Raw genomic sequence first — 20,489 nt, forward strand, 5'->3', positions numbered from 1 at the left:
GTCTATGTAGTTCAGGCTGGCCTTGAACTCACTATGTAGCCCAGGCTGGCCTCAAACTCATGATGATCCTCCTGCCTCAGCCTCCTGAGTGCTGAGATTACAGGCATGTGTTACCACACCTGGCCTGTCCTAAATTTTTAAAAGTTTAACTATTCACTGTATTTTTCAATCATACCTCAAATAATCCAATCTGTAATCGCTACCTCTAAACACTTACTTTATGCAGAGCTTGAACCTAAGTGCTGTACGTGCTTAATCTCATTTAACCTTCGCAATGTTTGCATGATGATGTAGGTGATAATATAATCTCCATTGTACAGAGAAACGAGTCTAAATGATGTTTAGCAATTTACCGAAGGCTTCTAGCTTCTAAATTAGTGTAAGGATTTGAACTGGGCTTTTTCTGCACCCAGACCTCTTGCCTTTACATTAGTTACCTGTTTATTTGTTATTATTGTATCATCATCATCATCATCATCATTGTACTGAGGGCTGAATCCAGGGCCTTCACACTGACCTACATCCTCAGTCATTTTGATTTATTTTGTGACAGAGTCTTGCCAGACTGGGCTCAGATTGTAACCCTCCTGTCTGCCTCAGCCTCCCAGAGTGTTTGGATTACAGGCGTGTGACACCACACCCAGCTTATTTGTTTTTGAGATGCGTCTTGCTATGTTGTCCATGCTGGCCTTGAATTCCTGAGTTCAAATGATCCTCCCGCCTCAGTCTTCTGAGTGCTGAGACTACAGGTATGGGCCGCTGTGCTCAGCTCTCTTTCTTTTCTTATATTTTTTTCAACTCTACAAAAACTGTGAGTATCTCTTATTGTGTTGTGTCCCACACAGTGCTGGACACTTAACATATGCTCAACAAATACCTACATTTGGGGGCGGGGGATTTAGCTCAGCGGCAAAGCACCTGCCTGGCAAGCACAAGGTCGTGAGTTCGGTTCCCGGTACAGGAGAAAAACAAAAAACAAACAAACAAAAAAAATACCTACATTTGTTTGGGTAGCAAAACTGAGTTTTTATTCCTGGGCCTCTAAATACAGCTCTGCATGCTGTTTCAAAAATGCATTCATTGTCTGAATTTTACTAATAGTATTATTACTATTATTATTATTATTTTGATGTAGGGTCTTGTTAAATTGCTCAGGGTGTCTTTGAACTGGCCATCCTCCCAAGTAACTAGCATTCCAGGCCTGAGCCACTGTACCTGGCCCACTACTACTACTAATAAGTATAATGGCTAAGTCATGTGCTTTCTTATGAAATATGTATTTTTATGCTTGTACAGATTGACTATGCTTAATCAAAAATTCAAAGTCTAGAATGTTGTAAATTCTGAAACGTTTTGAGCACAACAGGACACTACAAGTAGAAATGTCCACACCATCAAACTTTGTTTCATGCACAAAATTATTTGAAATATTGTATAAAGTTACCTCCACGCTATGGGTATGAGATGCATATGCAGTGGGGTGTATATGCAGTTAAGTGAATTTTCACGTTAGCATTTGCTTGAGTCCCATCCCTAAGTTATCTTATGTATATACAAATATTCTAAAATTAAAAAGTCTAAAATCCACAATACTTCTAGTCCCTGACATTTAGAATAAGGGATAACCAACCTGTATATCTTTATGCATGTAGAATGTAATCTTTCCTTATGAAGCATGTGTTAGCTTTTCATTGCTGTGATAAAAATATCTGAGCAGCTCAGCCAAAAGGAGGACGTTTACTATGGTTCACAGTTTCCGAGGTTTTAGTCCATGGTTGCTTGGCTCTGTTGCTTCTGGGCCCATGGATGGGGAAGACGTCATGCGGAAGCACGTGATAAAACAAAGCATGGAGCTGGGGACAAAATATAATCCTCAAGGATGTATTCCCATATCCCACTCCCTTCATGTCATCATAATGCCATCAAATTATTAGTCCATTAGTGGATTAATCCACTGATTAAATTACAGCCTTCGTGATCCAATCACCTTCCAAAAGCTTCTATTCTGAATATGGCTGCACTGGGGACCAAGCCTTCGACATGAGCCTTTGGGCCAGGGATGTTCCAAATACAAATCATAACAAAAGCAATCTTACACAGTTACATAATTAGAGTCGAAGAGATTGCAAAACCTTACCGGTGATTAGGGCCTCTAATATTGTGGTCCCCATTTTATGGCACAGGAAGGAATTTCTGAGGGGTTAAATGAGTTGCCTCAGATTCTTCAGTTAGCAGAGAAAGGAAACCCCATGGAGGTCGTGGGAACCTGGGGTCCTTTTCTTCTGGCTGCAAATACCTTCAAGCTGTAAAAAGACTTTCATTTCTGTAACAAGCCCCACCATGCTGAGGGTGTGATTTTATTAAATGGCAGGAGAATAATGACGATGTAACCAAGTTAGCTAAATGGAGGTAAGTTGAGGAGCCGCTTTTCTTCTGATAATGGCTGGAATACAGACAGAGCGAGTCTGAGGTGCAGCCTGCGTGGAGCGTCTGCTCAGCTGTGTGCAGCACCGGCCTTCAGGAGAGGGCATCGGACCCTGGGAAGGCAAGGGAGGGCCTGTGTCCCCATTTGCTGCTCCCTGTCCTGAGCTTCTGCTCCTGTGGCCCCTCACCTGGGAGACCCCTACCCATCCTGCTCTCCTCTGCTGCCTGCTTCCTGCTGTGTATGATTCCCATCAGGTTACTGCTTTCCCAACCCACCACCATATTGGGGACCAATATGGCTTGGTCCCCACTGCAGCCATATTCAGAACAGAAGGGCACTGTGCTTCCATGATAGTGGAAACTCACCTTCATCCCTGCTTCCCATGTCAGCCCCTCCTGGTACAGTTGTATCAACCTTGGTCCAAAAGTACTAAATGGAACATTCTATATTGAGAGTGGGGAAAGGAATTTTTACTTAACTTTTATTACAGTATAGTGTTAGAATTGCTCTATTTTATTGTTAACTCATGTTTTGGATTTTTTATTGTGTCTAATTTATAAATTAGTTTATCATAAGTGTGGCTGGATAGGTAAAGCTGCAGTCCATATAGGGTTTGGTGCTGCCCATAGCTCCAGGCGTCCGCTGGAGTCTGGGAATGAAGCCCTGAGAATGGAGGGACCATGAGCGAGCTTTTGGGGACCACAGCTGCTTCTCACTGGCTTCTTGGAGTTACTCAGGATGTACCTGGTAGCTGTAGGACTGGTGGACCATTGGCGAGCACATCTGGAACAAGAGCGTATTTCCTCATTAGTGGGGACTTTGCTGGGAGGGTGGAAGTAGCATTTGGAACCTGTGCATGAGGCTTGGTCAATGTCAGTCCCAAGCAAATGTAAGAGAAACACCCAAGGTATTTTTTAAAAGTAGAGTAAAACATCTAATTTGTTTTAAAATATCCTCCACTGGATTTTATTTCCATTCAATTTTTTCAAGTGGATTCTTTCTTTCTCTCTCTCTCTCTCTCTCTCTCTCTCTCTCTCTCTCTCTCTCTCTGTCTTTCTCTCTTTCCTTCTTTTTTTTTTTTTTTTGGACAAAGTCTTACTGTGTTGCTCAGGCTGGTTTCAAATACCTGGATTCAAGTGATCTTCCTACCTCAACTTCCCAAGTAGCTAGGACTGTGGGTGTGTGCAACCATGCCTGGTTGGAAAATATTTTAGCATTTAAAATTTTTAAAATGACTTCAAAGGTAATTAGAAACATCCTTGTGGCTGTCTCCCTGTACAATGTATTCGATCTTCCTTGGGCAATTTATCAACTCCTTTTGACTTGAACACTTTCTTGGATATTTATAACTCTCATTCAAGTCTCTGTCCCTTATCTCTTCTGAACTTGGGGCAGTCATTCCCCATCATCTACAAGACATTGTAGCTATCTCAGCATCATCTTAGAGTCTGCATGATAAAGCAGAAGTGTGTGCTTCCAGAAGGAGGCTTTTCTTTGGCATTTTTTTCTTTCTTTTTTTTTTTTTTTTTCCAGTGCCCAGGGCCTGGGGCATGGGTTCAGTACTAGAGGCAAGTGCTCTAGTACTGAACTATACCTTAGACCTTCTTTTGCATTTTCTATTTTGATAACTCCATCTTCCTCACCTTTGCATATGGTGTCTCACTTTCTGTCCAGCAAAATCCTTTTTGGTTAAGGTCCATTCACTCTTACAAATGTTTCCAGACTCTCCAAGTCAAATGGACCTCTGAGCCCTCCCAACCTGCGAGGTGCCTGTGAGGCCGAAGCACATGTGTCGTGCACTGGCCTACTGTCCTCTGTCCATCTTGTTCCTGCACCCAGTGGGAAGCTCCTGCGGTTTCCCTTTGCATCTCTGAATCTCACGTGGTGTTGTGAAAAGCTCACTAGCTTCTGAACTAGTTCCCACCAGCGAGCTTTTTTTTTTTAATTCCAAAGAGAATAGCAAAAATAAGGAAAAATAGCAAAATACCATCATCACAGACAAAAACAAAACAAAGCAAAAACACTAAAAATGATACAGTGTTTCAAAACAAAACGATGGGAATTAACAGTGATTGTTATATCACATATTGTTATTTTCAACGAAGTTGCTCAGATTATCAGATGTAAGGATGCAAGATTGATCAAACCATTACAGAGAATAAAAAAAAAATAATTAAAAAAATTAGGGATGATACAGAGTTTCACTAGACAAGATGGTAGGAATTCACCAGTGGTTGTTATCTTGCTCAGATTACCACATAAAAGCATGCAAAATTGATCAAAATAAAAAAATTAAGCATTGACTGTTCCTTTCAATAAACCACCAGACATCAGCAGTACACTTATCCCAGCTATCCTTCTATATACATATATATTTTTTCCCTTGCTTCTTTCTTTTTCTTCTCTCCCTCATCCCAGTTGTTCCTTCCTTTGGGCAATGGATCAAAGCTCTAAATATTAAAACAGAAACACTAAATCTACTGGAAGAGAAAGTAGGTAAAAATCTTGAAGACATAGGGGTAGGCAGAGAGTTCATGAATAAAAACCAAGCTTTTTCTGTTTTTTGTTTTGCAGATTGAAGCACTGGTGAAGGACATGCAGGACCCGGAGACTGGGGTCAAAATGCAGAACCAGAGGGTCCTGGTCACCAGTGTCCCTCATGCCATGACAGGTGATGGGGCCCGTAGCTTTGTCTTGGCCTTGAACGGACCCCATAAAAGGACTGACAAATGGGCACACAAGCCAAATTTGGCCCACAGCCTGTATTTGCAAATAAAGTTTTATCAGGGTACCTTCACATCCACTATGTAGTATTTATGGCTGCTTTTACACTAATTGAAAGAGTTAAAATATATAGTTGTGCAGAGATTGAATCACGACCCACAAAGCTAAAGCTTTTACAGTCTAGCCCTTTATGGAATATGTTTGCTGGTTCTTGAACTACTTTTCTTCCAAGGAAAGAGTGAGAAAAGAAAGAGAAAGGGATTCAATAGGTGACCTGAATCATTCCTCCCAGAAGGTTATTTTAGATATCTTTACTATTTTTGCTTGCTTCTTTTGTCTGTTTTAACAAAGTCAGGTACCAGGGGAAAAGTGCTATTTGGCAGGAAAGAAAATTGGCTTTTGTCTTGTGCTACCTTCCTTACCATCTAGTTCATACCCAGACCCTTCTGAACTACCCCTGGGGGTGCAGCCACTGGGGTCCTCTTCTCGTGGGTTGAAGGTGTGCAGAGCACCCTTGGAGGATACTGGAGAGAGGGAGGGATGGGCGCCAACAGAAGAAGAAGGCATTGTGGGTGTCCTGTTACCCACACAGAAGCAGACAGCATCCCTAAACAGAAGCCTGGGACAGGTCACTGTGCTTTGCTCACTGTGAACCCGCACCCTCCGTCCTATCACTACTGGACTCAGGCGCCCTGGTCATGCAGCGGCCTGCTGTCTCTCAGCCTCCACCCCCTTGGAAGATGGGGCTGCACCACTAGCACATAGGTGTCCTTGAGGACCAGCGACAGAAGATCAGCTCTGGCTTTTTGGGGAATAAGGGACACTAATCTGAATGCTGCAGGACAGCTCAGGGAAGAGAAAGAAAACCTGAGGAAAGTAGGCAGCAAAAAATCACAGGCTGATGAGCAAGCTTTTTAGGGTGCCTCTGCTCTCTCCTATCACTTAAGAGGCAACTGTGGGAAATTCTTGAAAACGTCTTTGACTCCCACCCCTCCCCGCCTCTTATGGGAATAATTTCCCCTTCAAGGGGAGGTATCTTGTCTTGCTCATCTGGGTAATCCCGGAGCTCAGCGTGGCTGGATGCATAGGGGTGGATACTAACAGTTTATGAAGTGTGTGCATCGGCCTGGCCTAGACTGTGCAGAGAACATTGGACGCTGACTCAGGCACCCTGGGGTTCAGTCCTCCAGCTGCCCTTTTCTAGCTGGGTAGCCCCAGCCTCCGTTTTCTCATTTTATTCCTGTCCAGGAGAAATAGTGCAGGAATGTTGTGAGACACTGCTGCACAGGGACCGGCATGCAGCAGACGCTGCGTGGGAGGTGACGGCTGGCACTTTCCTGTGCTGTCTTCAACACCTGCAGTCCAGTTAGGGGTAGATAGGACCACCCTCTTTTTGCAGATGGGGTCATGGAGATGCAGTAAGGTTCAAGAACTTGTCCCCAGGTCACTAGAAGCATTCATGAGTGAGCTTGAATTTGAGCAAAGCTCTAGACTCCAGAGCCCAGCTTGTCTGCTGTCCGTGTATGCCAGCTGCGTTCCCGCCTCAGGCATGGAATACACATGGTTTCTGGGTTTGGGAGAGGTTGCCCACCCTGCCGTGTTTCCCCTTCTTTCTTCTGCATGGGTGAATTCCATCTACTACAAAAACAGAACCCAGGGAGGGGTCTCGGGTAGCGCCAATGACAGCAGTGGCCATCCCTTCTCAGATGGCAGGTGTCCTGGGGCTTCCTGGAATGAAGGTCACTAACGTGAGAGCCCGAGCAGCTTGCCATGTGGTTGCCATTTATGAATGGTGGTCCATGCATACATTACTATATAGGGAAACATAAGTACAACAAAGAAGGTAAAGCGGTGGAGGGGTTAAACTGCAAATCTGCTGCAATCAGACTGCATGGGTGGGCTGCAGAGTTTGGTGTGAGCTTATGACGGAGGTGGAGAATCTCAGAAGACTTTAAGTAGGTGAGGAACAAAACACTCCCAGCTGAGCAGTGAGGAGACCAGTCAGGCACCTGTGTGAAGGAGGCACGGGTCAGGGGGCTGTGACAATGACCAGGTACTTCTCTGTTTTGCAGGAGGTGATGTTCTGCAGTGGATCACTCAGCGGCTTTGGATCTCCACTCTGGGTGAGTTCATCTTGCACTTGGGTGGGGCTGACTGCCGTGTTTTCAGCACCCCAGGAAAAACTGAAATGAGGCTTCACCTGTGACTCCAAGACTTGTACATTTTAATTTCAGAGACAGGACCTTCAGGCTTAAAACAACCAGAGTCAAAGGCAAAGGCATGATAATCTGGGGACAAACAGTCATTTTATCCAAAATATTGAGGGTATATAAGCAACAGGAAATCGAGGAAGATTCAACCAAGGAAGACCTCTCAGGGGGGTACAGCATACACTTGGTCTGGAAAAAGGTGCTACATTTGAATTAATAAAGGGGAGCACAGAGGGCTTTCCTGGAAAGGGAGGCTAGCAAAAGCAAAGGCGAGGGAAGGAAATGAACAGGAAATGAAAGGTAGTGAGGGAAAGCTGGGAGAAGTGGCATCATTTAGCTATGAAGGCAGTGGTGGCCAGCTTCATGAGAGGAAGCCATGGGCAACTCCTGGGGCTGGCAGTATGTCTGATAATGTGTATTTAAGCCATGATAATGGGTAGCAACTTGAAGGATGGATTAGAGCAGAAAGAGCAGCTGTCACGCTAGAAAAAAGGTTGTTGGTGCAACAAGGCATAGTAGCTGAGGGTGTGGGCTGTGCTGGAGAGAGTGGGGTTTGCAGAGAGAAGTGAGTGTTGGGGAGGAACTCTTCCCAAAGCCTTGGAGGATGGGATGGGATGTGGGTTGGAGCTCTTGGACAAAGCGGTCCTGGAAGACTGAAGAGATAGACCCTCTGGAAGATGGAAAGCGCCTGCTTCCATGAGGCCTTCTGAGAAAGAATAGGAAGGGTTTCCTTTAATTGTTCCAAATCCAGAGACAAGGCTTAGCTTTCATACAAACTGGGGAGTGAGGTGGAAGTTAAAGTGTGGTGGGTAGGAGCGGAAGGATCTGAACACGAGCAGAGATGTGCTTGAGATAGTTGACAATAAACTACCTTTCTTCTTTGAGAAAGGAAGTGTCGGTCAGGCAGAGACGTTTGCTAACCACTCTTGTGGTCTTTTCTAGATTCAAAGAGCTTGTAGATGCTTCTTCAGGGCTTCCCTGATCATCACCCTGAAATCATCTGCAGTGGGCCATGCGTGATACCTGCTAGCATTCAAATTTACTGGTTCCCATCTAGACATACTGGCTTGTCACTTCTGGGGAAGGACCTGGGGCATCATCCTTTAGGCATGCTTCCCAGCTGGTTCCTGTTCATGTTAAGGAACCACTGTCCCACTCCTCAGAGAATGAGACACCCTGCTGGAGTTGGAGGTGATGTGTGGGCCAGGAAATGAGATTTTCCTTTCATTTCCTGCTCTTACCCTGTGTGTCTGAATGCTTCTCCCCAGAGGCACAGAACTTGGGCAACTTCATTGTCAAGTATGGCTACATTTACCCTCTGCAAGACCCCAAGAATCTTGTTCTCAAGCCTGACAGCAGCCTCTACCGATTCCAGGTGAGGTTTGACTTTGACCTTGGGTGTTCATATGGGCTTGATCTTACTTGAAAAGATTATCGGTTGGCCTCGTATCCTCACAGATCAGGAATCTGGAAATGGTGGAGGGAACTAAGGTGATTTTACCTCTTCTATCCCACGGCTAGGAGTCCATGAGGTCACGCTCTGGTGGTTAAGTATGTTCTGCATGTTTTCTTTTTTAGACACCATATTTCTGGCCCACCCAGCAGTGGCCAGCTGAAGATACAGATTACGGTAAATACTTCACCTCCCACCCACATGGCTTTGGTCTTGGCACACTGCTTATTTACTTGCTGTATTTTGGTGACATTTGTCTTGCTGTCACCATGACCTTTATGTCAGCTCACATCTGTATTGGGAGTGTTCCCTGGGGGCAGGGACTGGGTCTGCCAACCATCCTATCTGGTACTCAGACAGGGCAGCCTCATGCATACAGAGGCTGCCGAAGGGGTTTTGAAACATGATGATGATGGAAAATGTCATTGCTTTCTTTTCCAGCCATTTATCTAGCCAAGAGAAATATCAAGAAGAAAGGGATTTTAGAAGAATATGAAAAGGTACAGAGATGTTTTCAAATAAAGCTTATTATAGTTGAGTGGAATATAATCATGAACTGTGCTTTTTCCCTCTTTCTTACATTACTACATTTATCTGCACCCCCATCCATCCATCCATCCATCCACCCATCCACTCACCCACCCATCCACCCATCATCCATCCATCCATCCATCCACCCAACCATCCATCCATCCATCATCCCCCCACCCACCCATCTATGCATCCATCCACCTATCCATCCATCCATCATCCACCCACCCACCCATCTATCCATCCATCTACCCATCCATCCATCCATCCACCCATCATCCATCCATCCACCCATCCATCCATCTATCCAGCCAGTTAGCCAGCCAGCCACCTATCTATCCACTTATTTATTTAGAAATGGCTCGTGGAAGTACAGTTTTTCTTCCCCGTGTTTAGCATTAGTGTCCTCTCCTGTAATTTGGGTCCTTATCAGTAGTAATTGGTCACACAGTGGCTCTCCATTGTGTTTGCATCCCCAAGCAATATGACTTAATATATGTGATAACAGCACAACACTTGATTAACAAATTTAAACTTAAGTTTATGGCACAAAAACAATAATATAGGCTTTGTTTTAGGGTGAGTGAGTCAGGTTTCCCAAAGAATGCACCCTAACCCTCAAAAGACTAACATTTCTGTAGAAGGAAATAATCTTGCTGTGTTTTAATTCTTTAGAAACATGTCTTTCGAGCCACATATGATGGCACATGCCTGTAACCCCAGCTACGAAGGAGGCTGAGACAGGCAGATGACAAGTGTAAGGCCAGCCCAGGCAACTTAGTGAGACCCTGTCTGAAGAAAAAGAATGGGGATGTAGTTCAAAGGTAGAGAGCTTGTCTAGCATGCTAGAGCTTGTCTAGCCCAAGCTCCAATCCCCAGAAAGTAACACACACACACACACACACACACACGAAAAGGAAGAGAAATGCTTTGAGAAGGGCAGACATCACATTAATGTATGAATGTTCAGGCTTTGTGGATTTTTGATGCTCCATTTGTGGAATATTGAGTTTCCATATTCTTTGCCTTCTGCAGTCCCCTCTTCCTAATCAGATTTGGGGTACATTTATTGTAAACAGAATAAACCAAGCAAAAGAAGATGTGCTGTGAAAGCTTTTGAGGATTCCATGCTGCGCCTGGGATGAACCTATTGGATAGTGGGGGACAGGGAATGGGGCTATACCTGCTGCTGGGGGGAGCCAGGGACGTGCCCTCATTGGCTTAGGGTGTTTTGCTTGGATGCACATGTCCTGTGACATGGGCTTATGTTCTTGTTTTGTTTTCTTTCTGTAGGAAAATTATAATTTCTTGAACAAAAAAATTAACTACAAGTGGGACTTTGTCATTATGCAGGCCAAAGAGCAGTACAGGTGAGTGAAAGGAGGTCACAGCCGCCCCCTGGTTGTCCTTTCTCCTTCCTTGCTCGCTTCTTTGTTTCCTTCTAATTAAAATAAACCTTTGCTGGTCATTTAAGTGCAAACGCAAGGCGTGGCACATGGGATGAGTGGATGCAGTCCAGTGTTAGGCAGGTGGGGAACAGGCTGTGGTGCTGCCGCTGTGTGAGCTAAGGGCCACGTGGCACGGGTTTGCAGAGCGAGCTGCAGGAACGACCTTGAACCTGGTAGCTGTGTAGGAGGAATCTAGGTGAAGGATGTTGATGGTGGCCAGAACGGAGACGGGGTGGGAGGAAGAACGCTCTAAGCAGACAGAACCAGAGGGTGGAGCCAGCAGAATGCCTGCAGCAAGCAGTTTCTGTGGCCGGAACAGAATGCAAAGCGTGCAAAGAGCAGAAGGTAGCAAGGTGTCTGCTGGAAATGTTAGCAAGCGCGGATCTCAACAGGGCTTTGTGCTGAGGGCCATACAAGCCAGAGAAGGATTGGCCGGGAGTGAGATTGAGTCAGATTTGCCTGCTGGAATCTACCTGGCTTGCACTTTTCCACTCTCTACAGTAGAATCAGATCTGAAAGTCCTCCAGAGGGCTCTGCCTCGTCCATGAGAGCTGGGTGTAAAGGCTGGGGGTGGTGAGTGGTGGGGAGAGTGTACTAGTCAGTTTTAGGCTTGCTGACAAATACACCCCAGCTCTGCGGTGCCTGTGTGAACGAAAGCGATGCCTCTTACCCGTGCTCACAGTTCCCTTGGCAAAGAGGGCGTAGGGTTATGTTCGCCTTCAGAAGGCAGTGAGTGGAGCATCCCTTCCAGGGCACCAAGCAGTGGGAGAGCAGTAGTGGTGATCAAAATGGGATTCCAGCTGGCCCGGCCTCCTCGTCCTAACAGGTGCAGACCTGGGAGGACTAGACTTTCTCATGCATGGCTGGGCTGCCTGGTAGAGACCTGTATCATGGTATTCTCCTGATGCAGCCTAGGAGCGGGAGTAGTGATGAGCAGTGTTATACCCAAGTGCTGGTCCAGGGAAAAATAAGCCGGCAGCATGGCTTTATTTCCCCCCACCCCCACCCGAGGGCATTAATGGGAGAGCGGTAACTGATTTTCAGCCACGAACATGTCGCTCCCTGGACACATCTGACACAGAGCAGCATGGGGTAGCTATCTAATCTCTCATCACTTGTATTTACACACAAGCTCTTCGCTCAGAGTTCTTGGCTGTTGTGTCATTTTATGTTGGTGTAGAGGGAATGCTTAGAGTGGCAGTTATGGCCACCCCTGTAGGTAGGGAAACTGAGGCTTAGAGAGATTTTGGTTAAGAACACCAGAATATCTTAACTCCATCTCCGGCACTGGTGCTACATTCTATAGAGAGCCTTTCCTGTTCCTTATTGAGGTCCAGGAAGTTTATAATTTTAATCCCATGGAAAAGTTCTGGGAATTGTAGTGAGTTAATTCCAATTTACAACTTCAGTGCAACCCATGGTGAGAATAAAGACACTACAGCATATTTGTAGTTGTGGGGAGCCCGGGCGGTCCTAAGTACAACTGTGGTGATGGCTAACCAGAGCAAAGGCCTCCACCCAGGGCCGAACCTAGGTGTTACTAATTCATGAAAAAGGAAGTGGCTTGAGGATGAGTGGCTGTGAGAGTGGTGGGAAATACATGAGTGCTGTGAGCTGGCCAAGGTAGGAGGCCTGAAATCACCTCTGCAAAATGCACAGAGAAGGATATGCAGGAGGAGTAATCTGCATAACACAATTTGAGGTATTATCTAACATTTTGGGGGTGGTGGTTCAGTGCTGATGTGTAATTTTTTATGCCCTGGGAAGTCATAGCCTCTTGTCTTGAGGCTTGATTCCAGCTGACAGCGTGGAGCGTGGCTCTCCAACCTGCCCGGCTCACACATGTTCTCTCGGAGCTATGGGAGCGGGGTAACACTGACCTGTCACTTTGCTTCAAGGACTGCACATCAGTACCTGGGCTGGACCAATTTGCATTGCTTAAAGCCAATTGAAGGGGTAAGGAAAAGTCCTAGCCAGCTCTGTACATATCAATATATGGAAATAGGGCCAGGCTTAGCCAAAATGGGGATCATTGCTCTTCTTTCAAGGAGAGTTGCCCAGGCGGTCCTCCTCAGCATTCCTAGTGGCTTCGGGCACTGGGCTGTGCCCCTGGGACACAGACGCAGGTGTGCGCATCTCTCTAGCCCCTCCAGGAACTCCACCTCCTCTCTGCTCTGAGGGGGATGATCTCAGCCACCTACAGGACCATGAGCTCTGATATAAGGCTTCCAGTCTTATGGGGCATTCTCCTCCTCCATTCAGTTCTTAGGTGCTGTAGGATGAGCCATTCCTAATAGTCTCTCTCCTTCCAAAATGCTGATGTTTCCTCCCTAAATCCTTGGCTTAACTTGAAGCCTGCCTTGATCTCAGATTTAGGGTCTCACCACAAGGTAGGTGGGCTGTGTATGTTGGCCCATGGGGTTGTTTCTTGTTATGCAGAGCCTCCGCCTCTGAGTCCCATACTTAACACCTACATACCTACTCAAGATCTCAGTTGATGCCATCCCTTAAACCTAACAACTTGTGCATTTTTGAATGTGTCTTTCCCTCACTCTCCAAGCTTCATCCTGTAAGATTATCTGTCAGTGTAAGGAACCACCATCCACCCCACCCTCGCTGACAAGGTCCGGTTATTCAGTCTTGTTGCCCCCTTTTGCAGAGTCCCTTTGACTAAGTACGACACTTGTGTACCTCCACTGCTTCTGCCTTGTTGGAACCAGCCTTGAAGTCCACTGCTCAGTAATGTCCTCCCAGCTGCCTCTCTGCTCCGTTCTGCTCCTGTTTTTGAAACACAGATAGGGTCACGTCACTCAGCCTTCTCTAAGCGATCAGAAAAGGTGTTCACTTCAAATGTCACTTCCTCCAAAAGGTTTTTCTGATTAGCTGTTACTGCATTCAAATCATCCTAAACCTAATGGCTCAAACCAGAAACAATTGTTTTACTACCTGTCATGATTCCATAGGGCAGGAATTTGGGGAGGGTTTGACCAGGCAATTCTGACCTGGAACTTCTCGAGCAGCTGCAGTCAGGCTGGGGGTGGGAGGCTGGGGTGGCCAGAAACAGCTGACATTCTCTGCCATCTTCCAGTAGCCCCTGGGCTGGCCACGTGGTCTGGCTTGAGCTTCCTCACAGCATGGTTGCTTGCAGGTGGTGGAGGCTTCCAGAACATATGTGCCAGTGAGTAGCCTGGCAACTTCCCAGCCTCAGAAATCACACAGTGCTGTGCCTTACGTACTGTGTGGGTCAGAGCCATCAAAACCCCACCTAGCTTCCGGGGAGGGGACATAGACGCTTCTGCTGTTTCCTCAGAGCACACAGTGCATCTTGCGCTTCTGTATTTATTTCTTGAGTATTTGTGTAATGTTTAGACCAAAAGCTAGTCAAAGCCCAGGGCTATGTGTTTAGTTTATCAATACACTCCCATTAGTTGGAGCATACTGGAAGGTTAATAAATAAATAATGAATGAATGAATGAATGAATGAATGAACAAATGGTGGTGTTAAAAACATCACAACTGACCAACTGCAATGATTCTGCATTTACTGGCTGTCCTGGATTTCATCTATCACGACTGCCCTCCATTAATAGCCATCGCAGAGAGGCAGACACACAAAATGAGAAAGGATCACGGGTTCAGTCAGAGACTGTTTACCAGGCTGGCGTGCACCACGGAGACCCACAGTGCTGCATCTGCCTGTAGCCTGTGCTCCCGAGGGCATGAGCTAGTTAACCTGGTAGGAAATCCAGGTAGGTTGTCAAGGAGAGGCAAGAGCGGCAGCGTTTATTCTTCAGTTCCAGAGGAGGTTGGCAAAACACCCTGATGGAATGGCGCCGTTCACCCATCTGGCTCTCTGGATGTTATTATGCTATTCACAGTACATTAACGGGGAAATAAATCCACAAACTCCACTGTGGAGAGGGCTTGTGCGTCATCTCATGTTGCCTGGAAAACCAGGCGCTAATGAATGTGTGTGCAGCTCACTGTGGAAATGGGCCGGAGTGGGGCCCCAGGGCGATCGTTAGTGTTCCCTCACTCCTGGAGAAAGAAAGCCCAGCATCACCCCCCATCCGTCCTCGGAAAGGGGGAGACCCAGAGACAAGAGGGAAGCAGCCTTTTACAATCCCAAATTGAGCTCAGAGAAAGCCCTGATTTGGTACACAGTCTGTGGAGGGAAAGAAGTGTGACCCAAGACCAGCAATTTCCCCGCACACTCTCTGACACCGCTTGCTGCCTGCCTGGAGGTTGATGATATCCTTTACCAAAGCAGGAAACAGCTAGAAACAAGGTCTAATGTCGGCCCAGCTGGTCGTCCCCGCTGGCTCCAATGGGGAAGCTGGCAAAGCTGGTCTTGGCAGCATGATTGTTGTGGTCTGGTGTTATCTGCAAGAGCAGGCCCTAGGGGCCAGTGTCCTGGGTTCAAGCCTCACCTCTGCCTCATGCCAGCTATGTGGACCTAGCAGGGGACTTATCCCTTCTTTCTTCAGTTCTCTGAACTGTGAGGCCAGAAAAGGCCACTGGGAAGATGAACCAGGATGAAACAAGTTAATACATGGAAAAGTAGCTAGAATGGTACCTAATGTGTAAGTGTGGTTATTAATATTTGCTGCTTATTATTACAGCACAGGTGAATTAATTGGGCATATGGGGAGAGTGGTCCAGGTCATCAAAAATGGGGATGATTTTGGACCAAAAGATGCAAAATATCACTGTCCTTCAGCATGGATTTTGGTTTTTCAGGACTGGGAAAGAAAGGAACAAGGCTGACAGGTATGCTCTGGATTGCCAGGAGAAGGCGTATTGGCTGGTGCACCGGTGCCCTGTGAGTACCCTCTTCCCTGGGTTCCCCTATCTCTTCTGAGGCTCCCCCTGCCCTCTCTGTGCTCACCATGACTACCGCGAGCTCCTTGCCCACTGGGGTTTGAATTGGATCTGCAGAAGGAGCTGCTGAGCGTTGGCCAAGCACACAGCGGAAGAGGGCACGCACCACAGCTGGGTGGGGTCTCTCACAGCCCATCTGTGTGTTAGGTAGTGAGGTACCTGAATGGGTTTGTCTCTTATGAGGGCTAGGGCTATTTTTGTTGTTGCTGTTCAAGCTACTATGCCTTGGGAAGGGGATTTAAGAAGAAAAAACTAGAATACAGGTCCCAAAGCAGCAAAATAAAATGCAGTGAGAAAAGAGACTCTCTGGGACCAAAGCCATCCTGTGTCTCTGGCTCCCTCTTCTCCTCCCTTGGATCAGATTCCTAACCACTGAGCTGGGAGGAGGAGAGAAGGAGTCAGTGCACGCTGAGCTTCTTGTTGCTTGTAGCATGCTCCTTCTCTGGCTTTGGGTTTTTCAGTGGCCCAGAGAGACATGCTGTGCACAGCTGATGGAATTCATCCCAGTTATCACTGGGAAATGGGAGCCTCATCCCCCAGCCCAGGGAAGCAGCTGCTGACTGCCCGCTACTGGGGTGAACTCTGCTACCTCAGTTTCCTCCTGCCTCAGGTTCCCGTGCTGCCACTGGATCATGGGAGGCAGGAGATGTGAAAGAGGTTCTGGAAAGGAAGAGTTTGAAACAAATGTTCTTCCTCAGTCCTTGCCTGCTGTTAGGTGTTAGAACTTCTCAGAACTGGCGAGTGAGTTGGGTCAGGCCTGGTGCCTAAACTTAAGGAATTTTGGACTTCCGTCTCCATCCTATTTTGGCTCTTTTACTTGTTGTCTTGGTTACTTTTTTCTCGCTGCTGGGACGAAATACCTGATGCCCAAAATTAAGGAAGGAAAGGTTTATTTCGCTTACAGTTCGTGGAAGTTTCAATCCGTACTTGGCAGATTATAAGGCAGAGTGGCACATGGCAGAGGGCTGCATCTCAGGACAGCAGAACACAGCTAAGCAACAACCACACACCAGGGCAGAATGGGGGAGGAATGGCCTCAAGCACCCTTTTCCTCTCCCTTACATATGCAAACTATCCACCCCAGGGTGGGTGTAGCACTCATACCCATAATAATCAAACTCTAAAAGTCTGCCCTGTGGTTGCATGAGGCTTTGGAGGGGACACACAGACATAAAGCATAACACTTGTTTTCTTTCCATATTTAAAACAGATTCTCCTTAAGGTATTACCTCTGTAGGGGCATGGTTTTGGAGGCTGTGTTGCTAAGCTTGATCCCCAGGCAGTTTGTTTGGTTTTTTTGTTTTCGTCAGGGGTCTTCCTCTGGGGAAACCAGTTTGCAGAGAGCTGGCACAGGTCCTTGAGGGCTGGGTGTGGGTGACAGGGTACAGTTCTGGGGACACAGTGTAAAGCACATACCTCCCTGTCGGTAGGTTAGGAGTGAAGCCTTTGTGTGAATTGCGTGTGCCTCATCAGTTCCAGGAAAAGCACACATGGGCGAGGATAAGGGAAAATGATGAGTATACCATCCACTGGGCAAGGCTGACCCCATGCCCAGGGATCCCATGACCAAGGGATCTCTGCTCCTTGCGGGGTGGAGAATGGCTTCCGTTGCACATGCAGAGACTCCACAGCATGAGAACTGTCTTCCTTGCAAAGTGACATACGCTGGTTGTGCACATGGTTTACCCAGAGTCCCTTTCCTCCCTCTGTCCCTGAATCCAGGAAGCCCATAGGAAATAAAATGAATAACAGATAGCCAGATTCCCCCATTCCTCCTGGGGTAAGCTCTCAGCCCTCCCTCCAGCAGGCAGTTGGCTGAGTGACTCTTCAGAGCATGATACGGAGGACATATATATGACAATGCGTGTCTGTGACCATGTCTCCTCCTCCTCTGTCTGTCACTATGACCTTAGTATGACCTCCATCTCCATCACCCATCGGTCCCCCACTGTATCCACCTCCACTACCTCCATCACCACAATTGTCATTGCCATTGATGTCCTCATCATGGAACTCACAGTGTACTGGGCAGCATGCTAAGTGCTCACCATGCTCTGTCTTATTTCCCCCTTTCAGCCTGTGTGGAAGGCAATGCTATCATTCTCATCTTATGATGAGGCTCAGTAATGTCCCGCATTTACCCATAGCCTGTGCCAGAGGACCTGAACCGTCTCCTGAACCTCTCCTGTGGTCGCTACACCCTTTCACCTCTCACAGCAGTGGCCCCTGATACCTTAGTGCATTTCCATGTGTTTGTAACCTCCTCGGTCATTGTCCAAATCACTGCTGTCCCAGCAAACATAGCACATCGGTTCACGTGTCCCTGGCCCCTGTTTGATAGCAGGGAAGACCCACATTCAGAGCTGGGCTGTGATGTATGCGGAGTGGCCCTGAACTCCCAGCACACACAGCTGCTCTTCATGTCTAATCTTCCTCATTGCTGCCCTCCTCAGGGGAAACCAGGCCAAAGCTTAAGGATTTTAAGCCACTTAAGGTGGCTGAGACCTGTAATCCCAGCTATTTGGGAGGTTGGGACAGGAGGGTCAGAAGGTTGAAGCCCATTTGGGCAATTTAACAAGACCCTGTAGCAAAAGATTTCTTTCCTTTTTTTTGGTGGTACTGGGGATGGAGTCAAGGGCCTTTGCACTAAGCTACATCCTCATCCCTTTTTATTTATTTTTAAAATTTTGAGACAGGGTCTTTCTGAGTTGATAAGTTGCCCAGGCTGGGCTTGAATTTTCAGTCTTCCTGCCTGAACCTCCCAGAGCACTGGGATTACAGCTGTGCACCACCGTGTCCTGCTTCAAAATTAAAAAAATTTTGAAAAGGACAGGGCATGTAGCTCAGTGGTGGAATACTCAACAAGCACACATGAGGCCCTTGTTTCAATCCTTAGTACTGAAAAACAGGGAGGTAGGAAGGCATCTGGATCTTCCCAACTCCCCTAAAACACTCTCCATTTCTTCGGTTTGCTCGCACAGGGCGGAGAGTCAAGAGTGTCTCAACCAAAATCAGAGCAATCTGTCTGACAAGCCCAGGGAGCCTGGGAGCCTACAGACTGTCAGATTGTCTCTAGGAGACCCAAACAAACCGTCAGTGCAGGAGGAAAAAAGGCAATCGTGGCAAACCAAGCATCCGGCAGCGTGGATGCTGAGCAGCCACCCTGTGCCCTGACTGTAGCCTCCTGTCGGGGTGGGGTGATTCACTCACCTGCTCCTTTGTGTGTTCGTCTGTCCATGAAACCCTCTGTGCCGGACAAGGAGTTAGGTGCCGGACATCAAATGCCAGCTAGGAGTCACCGAGTGGTTACTGTGTGTGCGTGTGAAGTTCTTGGCACAGATGGGCTCGTTTGCACCTGATGACATGCTATGGAGTAGGGGGTGTCATCATCCCATTGCTCAGAAGGAGAAGTCAAGGCTCAGAGAGTTCAGTCTGCTCAGGGCTAGGATGTAACTCCACATCCTAGCGATGACTAAGCCCTGCAGGCTGCTCCTCTGCAAGGAGGATGTCTCCTTTGTTACCTCAATTAGCTCAAAATCCAAGTTGCCATGACGCAGGAGGGTAGCGCTCCTCCAGAGGTAAGAGCCAGTGCAGAACAGGCTCACTGAGCTGTGATTGACATGAGGTGCGGTGGGCTGGGTGCAGGACACTGTCCAATGCTGCATGGGGGTCAGCACCACTGGCAGAGGCCAAGATCAGACATGGGTGGTCGTGGTTGAGGGTCCTGACCCCAGTTCCATTCAGAGCTCAGACATTACCTGTGATCCAGCCTCCTCTAGGAAAGGAAAATGATGTTCTTATTTTGTTTTTCACCAAATGGGTGATGCGGATAGTAGTGTAAATGAACAAAGGGACAGGTAGTTCCTTTCGCAAGTCATTTTGGGGGATTTTCCTGCATCTTTGCTCTACCACCTGTGACTTGGCGTCTTGCAAGGGTGTGATCCGTGGCTCAGTCCCAGTGCACCCTAAATCAAATGATCAAGAGTCTGATTAACAAGCTAAATGGCCTTTGTTTCAACCATGTATGCAGACACTCACTCTGGAGAGGAGATGTCTGTCTTCCATCTCTTGCCAGGGCTGGGCTAAATGCTTCAAGACAGAGAATGGCAAAATACATTAAAGCACATCCAATGTGCTGGAACATGGTGAAACTATTCAAATGAAATTTTCAAAGGCCATTTATTGAGTAGAAAAATATCTGACATATAAACAGTAGGGAACACTCCATATAATCTGGTTCAAATTTTTAAAAATCACCATATATTTTGTGAATGTCTAAGCGTGTACGCCAGATGCTTAGTAGGCAGTGGAGGGTATTCGGCTTCTGAGCGAAGACAATCGCGGTCTGTGACCTCAAGTGCTTATTACAATCTGGTGGAGAGAGAAAGACAGTGATGGAAACAAATGAGCAATACGCAGAATGCCGTGGCAGCTTGTAGGAGACAGGGGTCTCGCAGATTAGAACAGGGGTCAGGGAACACCTCTCTGGGGGAGTGATGCTCCAGCCAAGGTGTGCTTGGAGCCAACTTCTTACCCTTTCACCCAACCTTATCTCCCTGTTTGTTCCTCTCCTCTCCTCTCCTCCTCCTCTCCCACCTCCTCTCCTCCCTTCCTCTCCTCTCTTCTCCTTTCACGTTATTTCCCTTCCCTTCCCTCTCCCGCCTCTCTTGTTTCTCTTCCCTCTCCTCCCTTTCTCCTTTTGTCTTCCCATCCCTTCCTCTACCTCTGTCCCTCCTCCTCTCCTGCTTCACTTTCCCTTATTTTGTTTATAAAACAAGTTAGTGCTTTATTTGTCTCTTCCATCCCCTGCATCAAAA

At 47.1% G+C, this 20,489-nt stretch overlaps 1 protein-coding gene across 1 annotated transcript in view; it reads left to right on the plus strand.

The window, feature by feature from the left end:
• The window catches only part of Rgs9 (regulator of G-protein signaling 9), a 68,423-nt gene that overhangs the window by 9,659 nt on the left and 38,275 nt on the right, over positions 1–20,489 (plus strand). Inside the window, exons 2-8 of the mRNA XM_005402137.2 lie at positions 5,000–5,096; positions 7,222–7,272; positions 8,628–8,734; positions 8,938–8,989; positions 9,254–9,312; positions 10,637–10,713; positions 15,532–15,613. Of these exons, the coding sequence (XP_005402194.1) occupies positions 5,000–5,096; positions 7,222–7,272; positions 8,628–8,734; positions 8,938–8,989; positions 9,254–9,312; positions 10,637–10,713; positions 15,532–15,613 (525 nt within the window). The remainder of the gene's footprint in view (positions 1–4,999; positions 5,097–7,221; positions 7,273–8,627; positions 8,735–8,937; positions 8,990–9,253; positions 9,313–10,636; positions 10,714–15,531; positions 15,614–20,489) is intronic.

The sequence above is a fragment of the Chinchilla lanigera genome, unplaced genomic scaffold (assembly GCF_000276665.1).
Source record: "Chinchilla lanigera isolate Chin_1 unplaced genomic scaffold, ChiLan1.0 scaffold00077, whole genome shotgun sequence".
Classification (NCBI taxonomy): domain Eukaryota; kingdom Metazoa; phylum Chordata; class Mammalia; order Rodentia; family Chinchillidae; genus Chinchilla; species Chinchilla lanigera.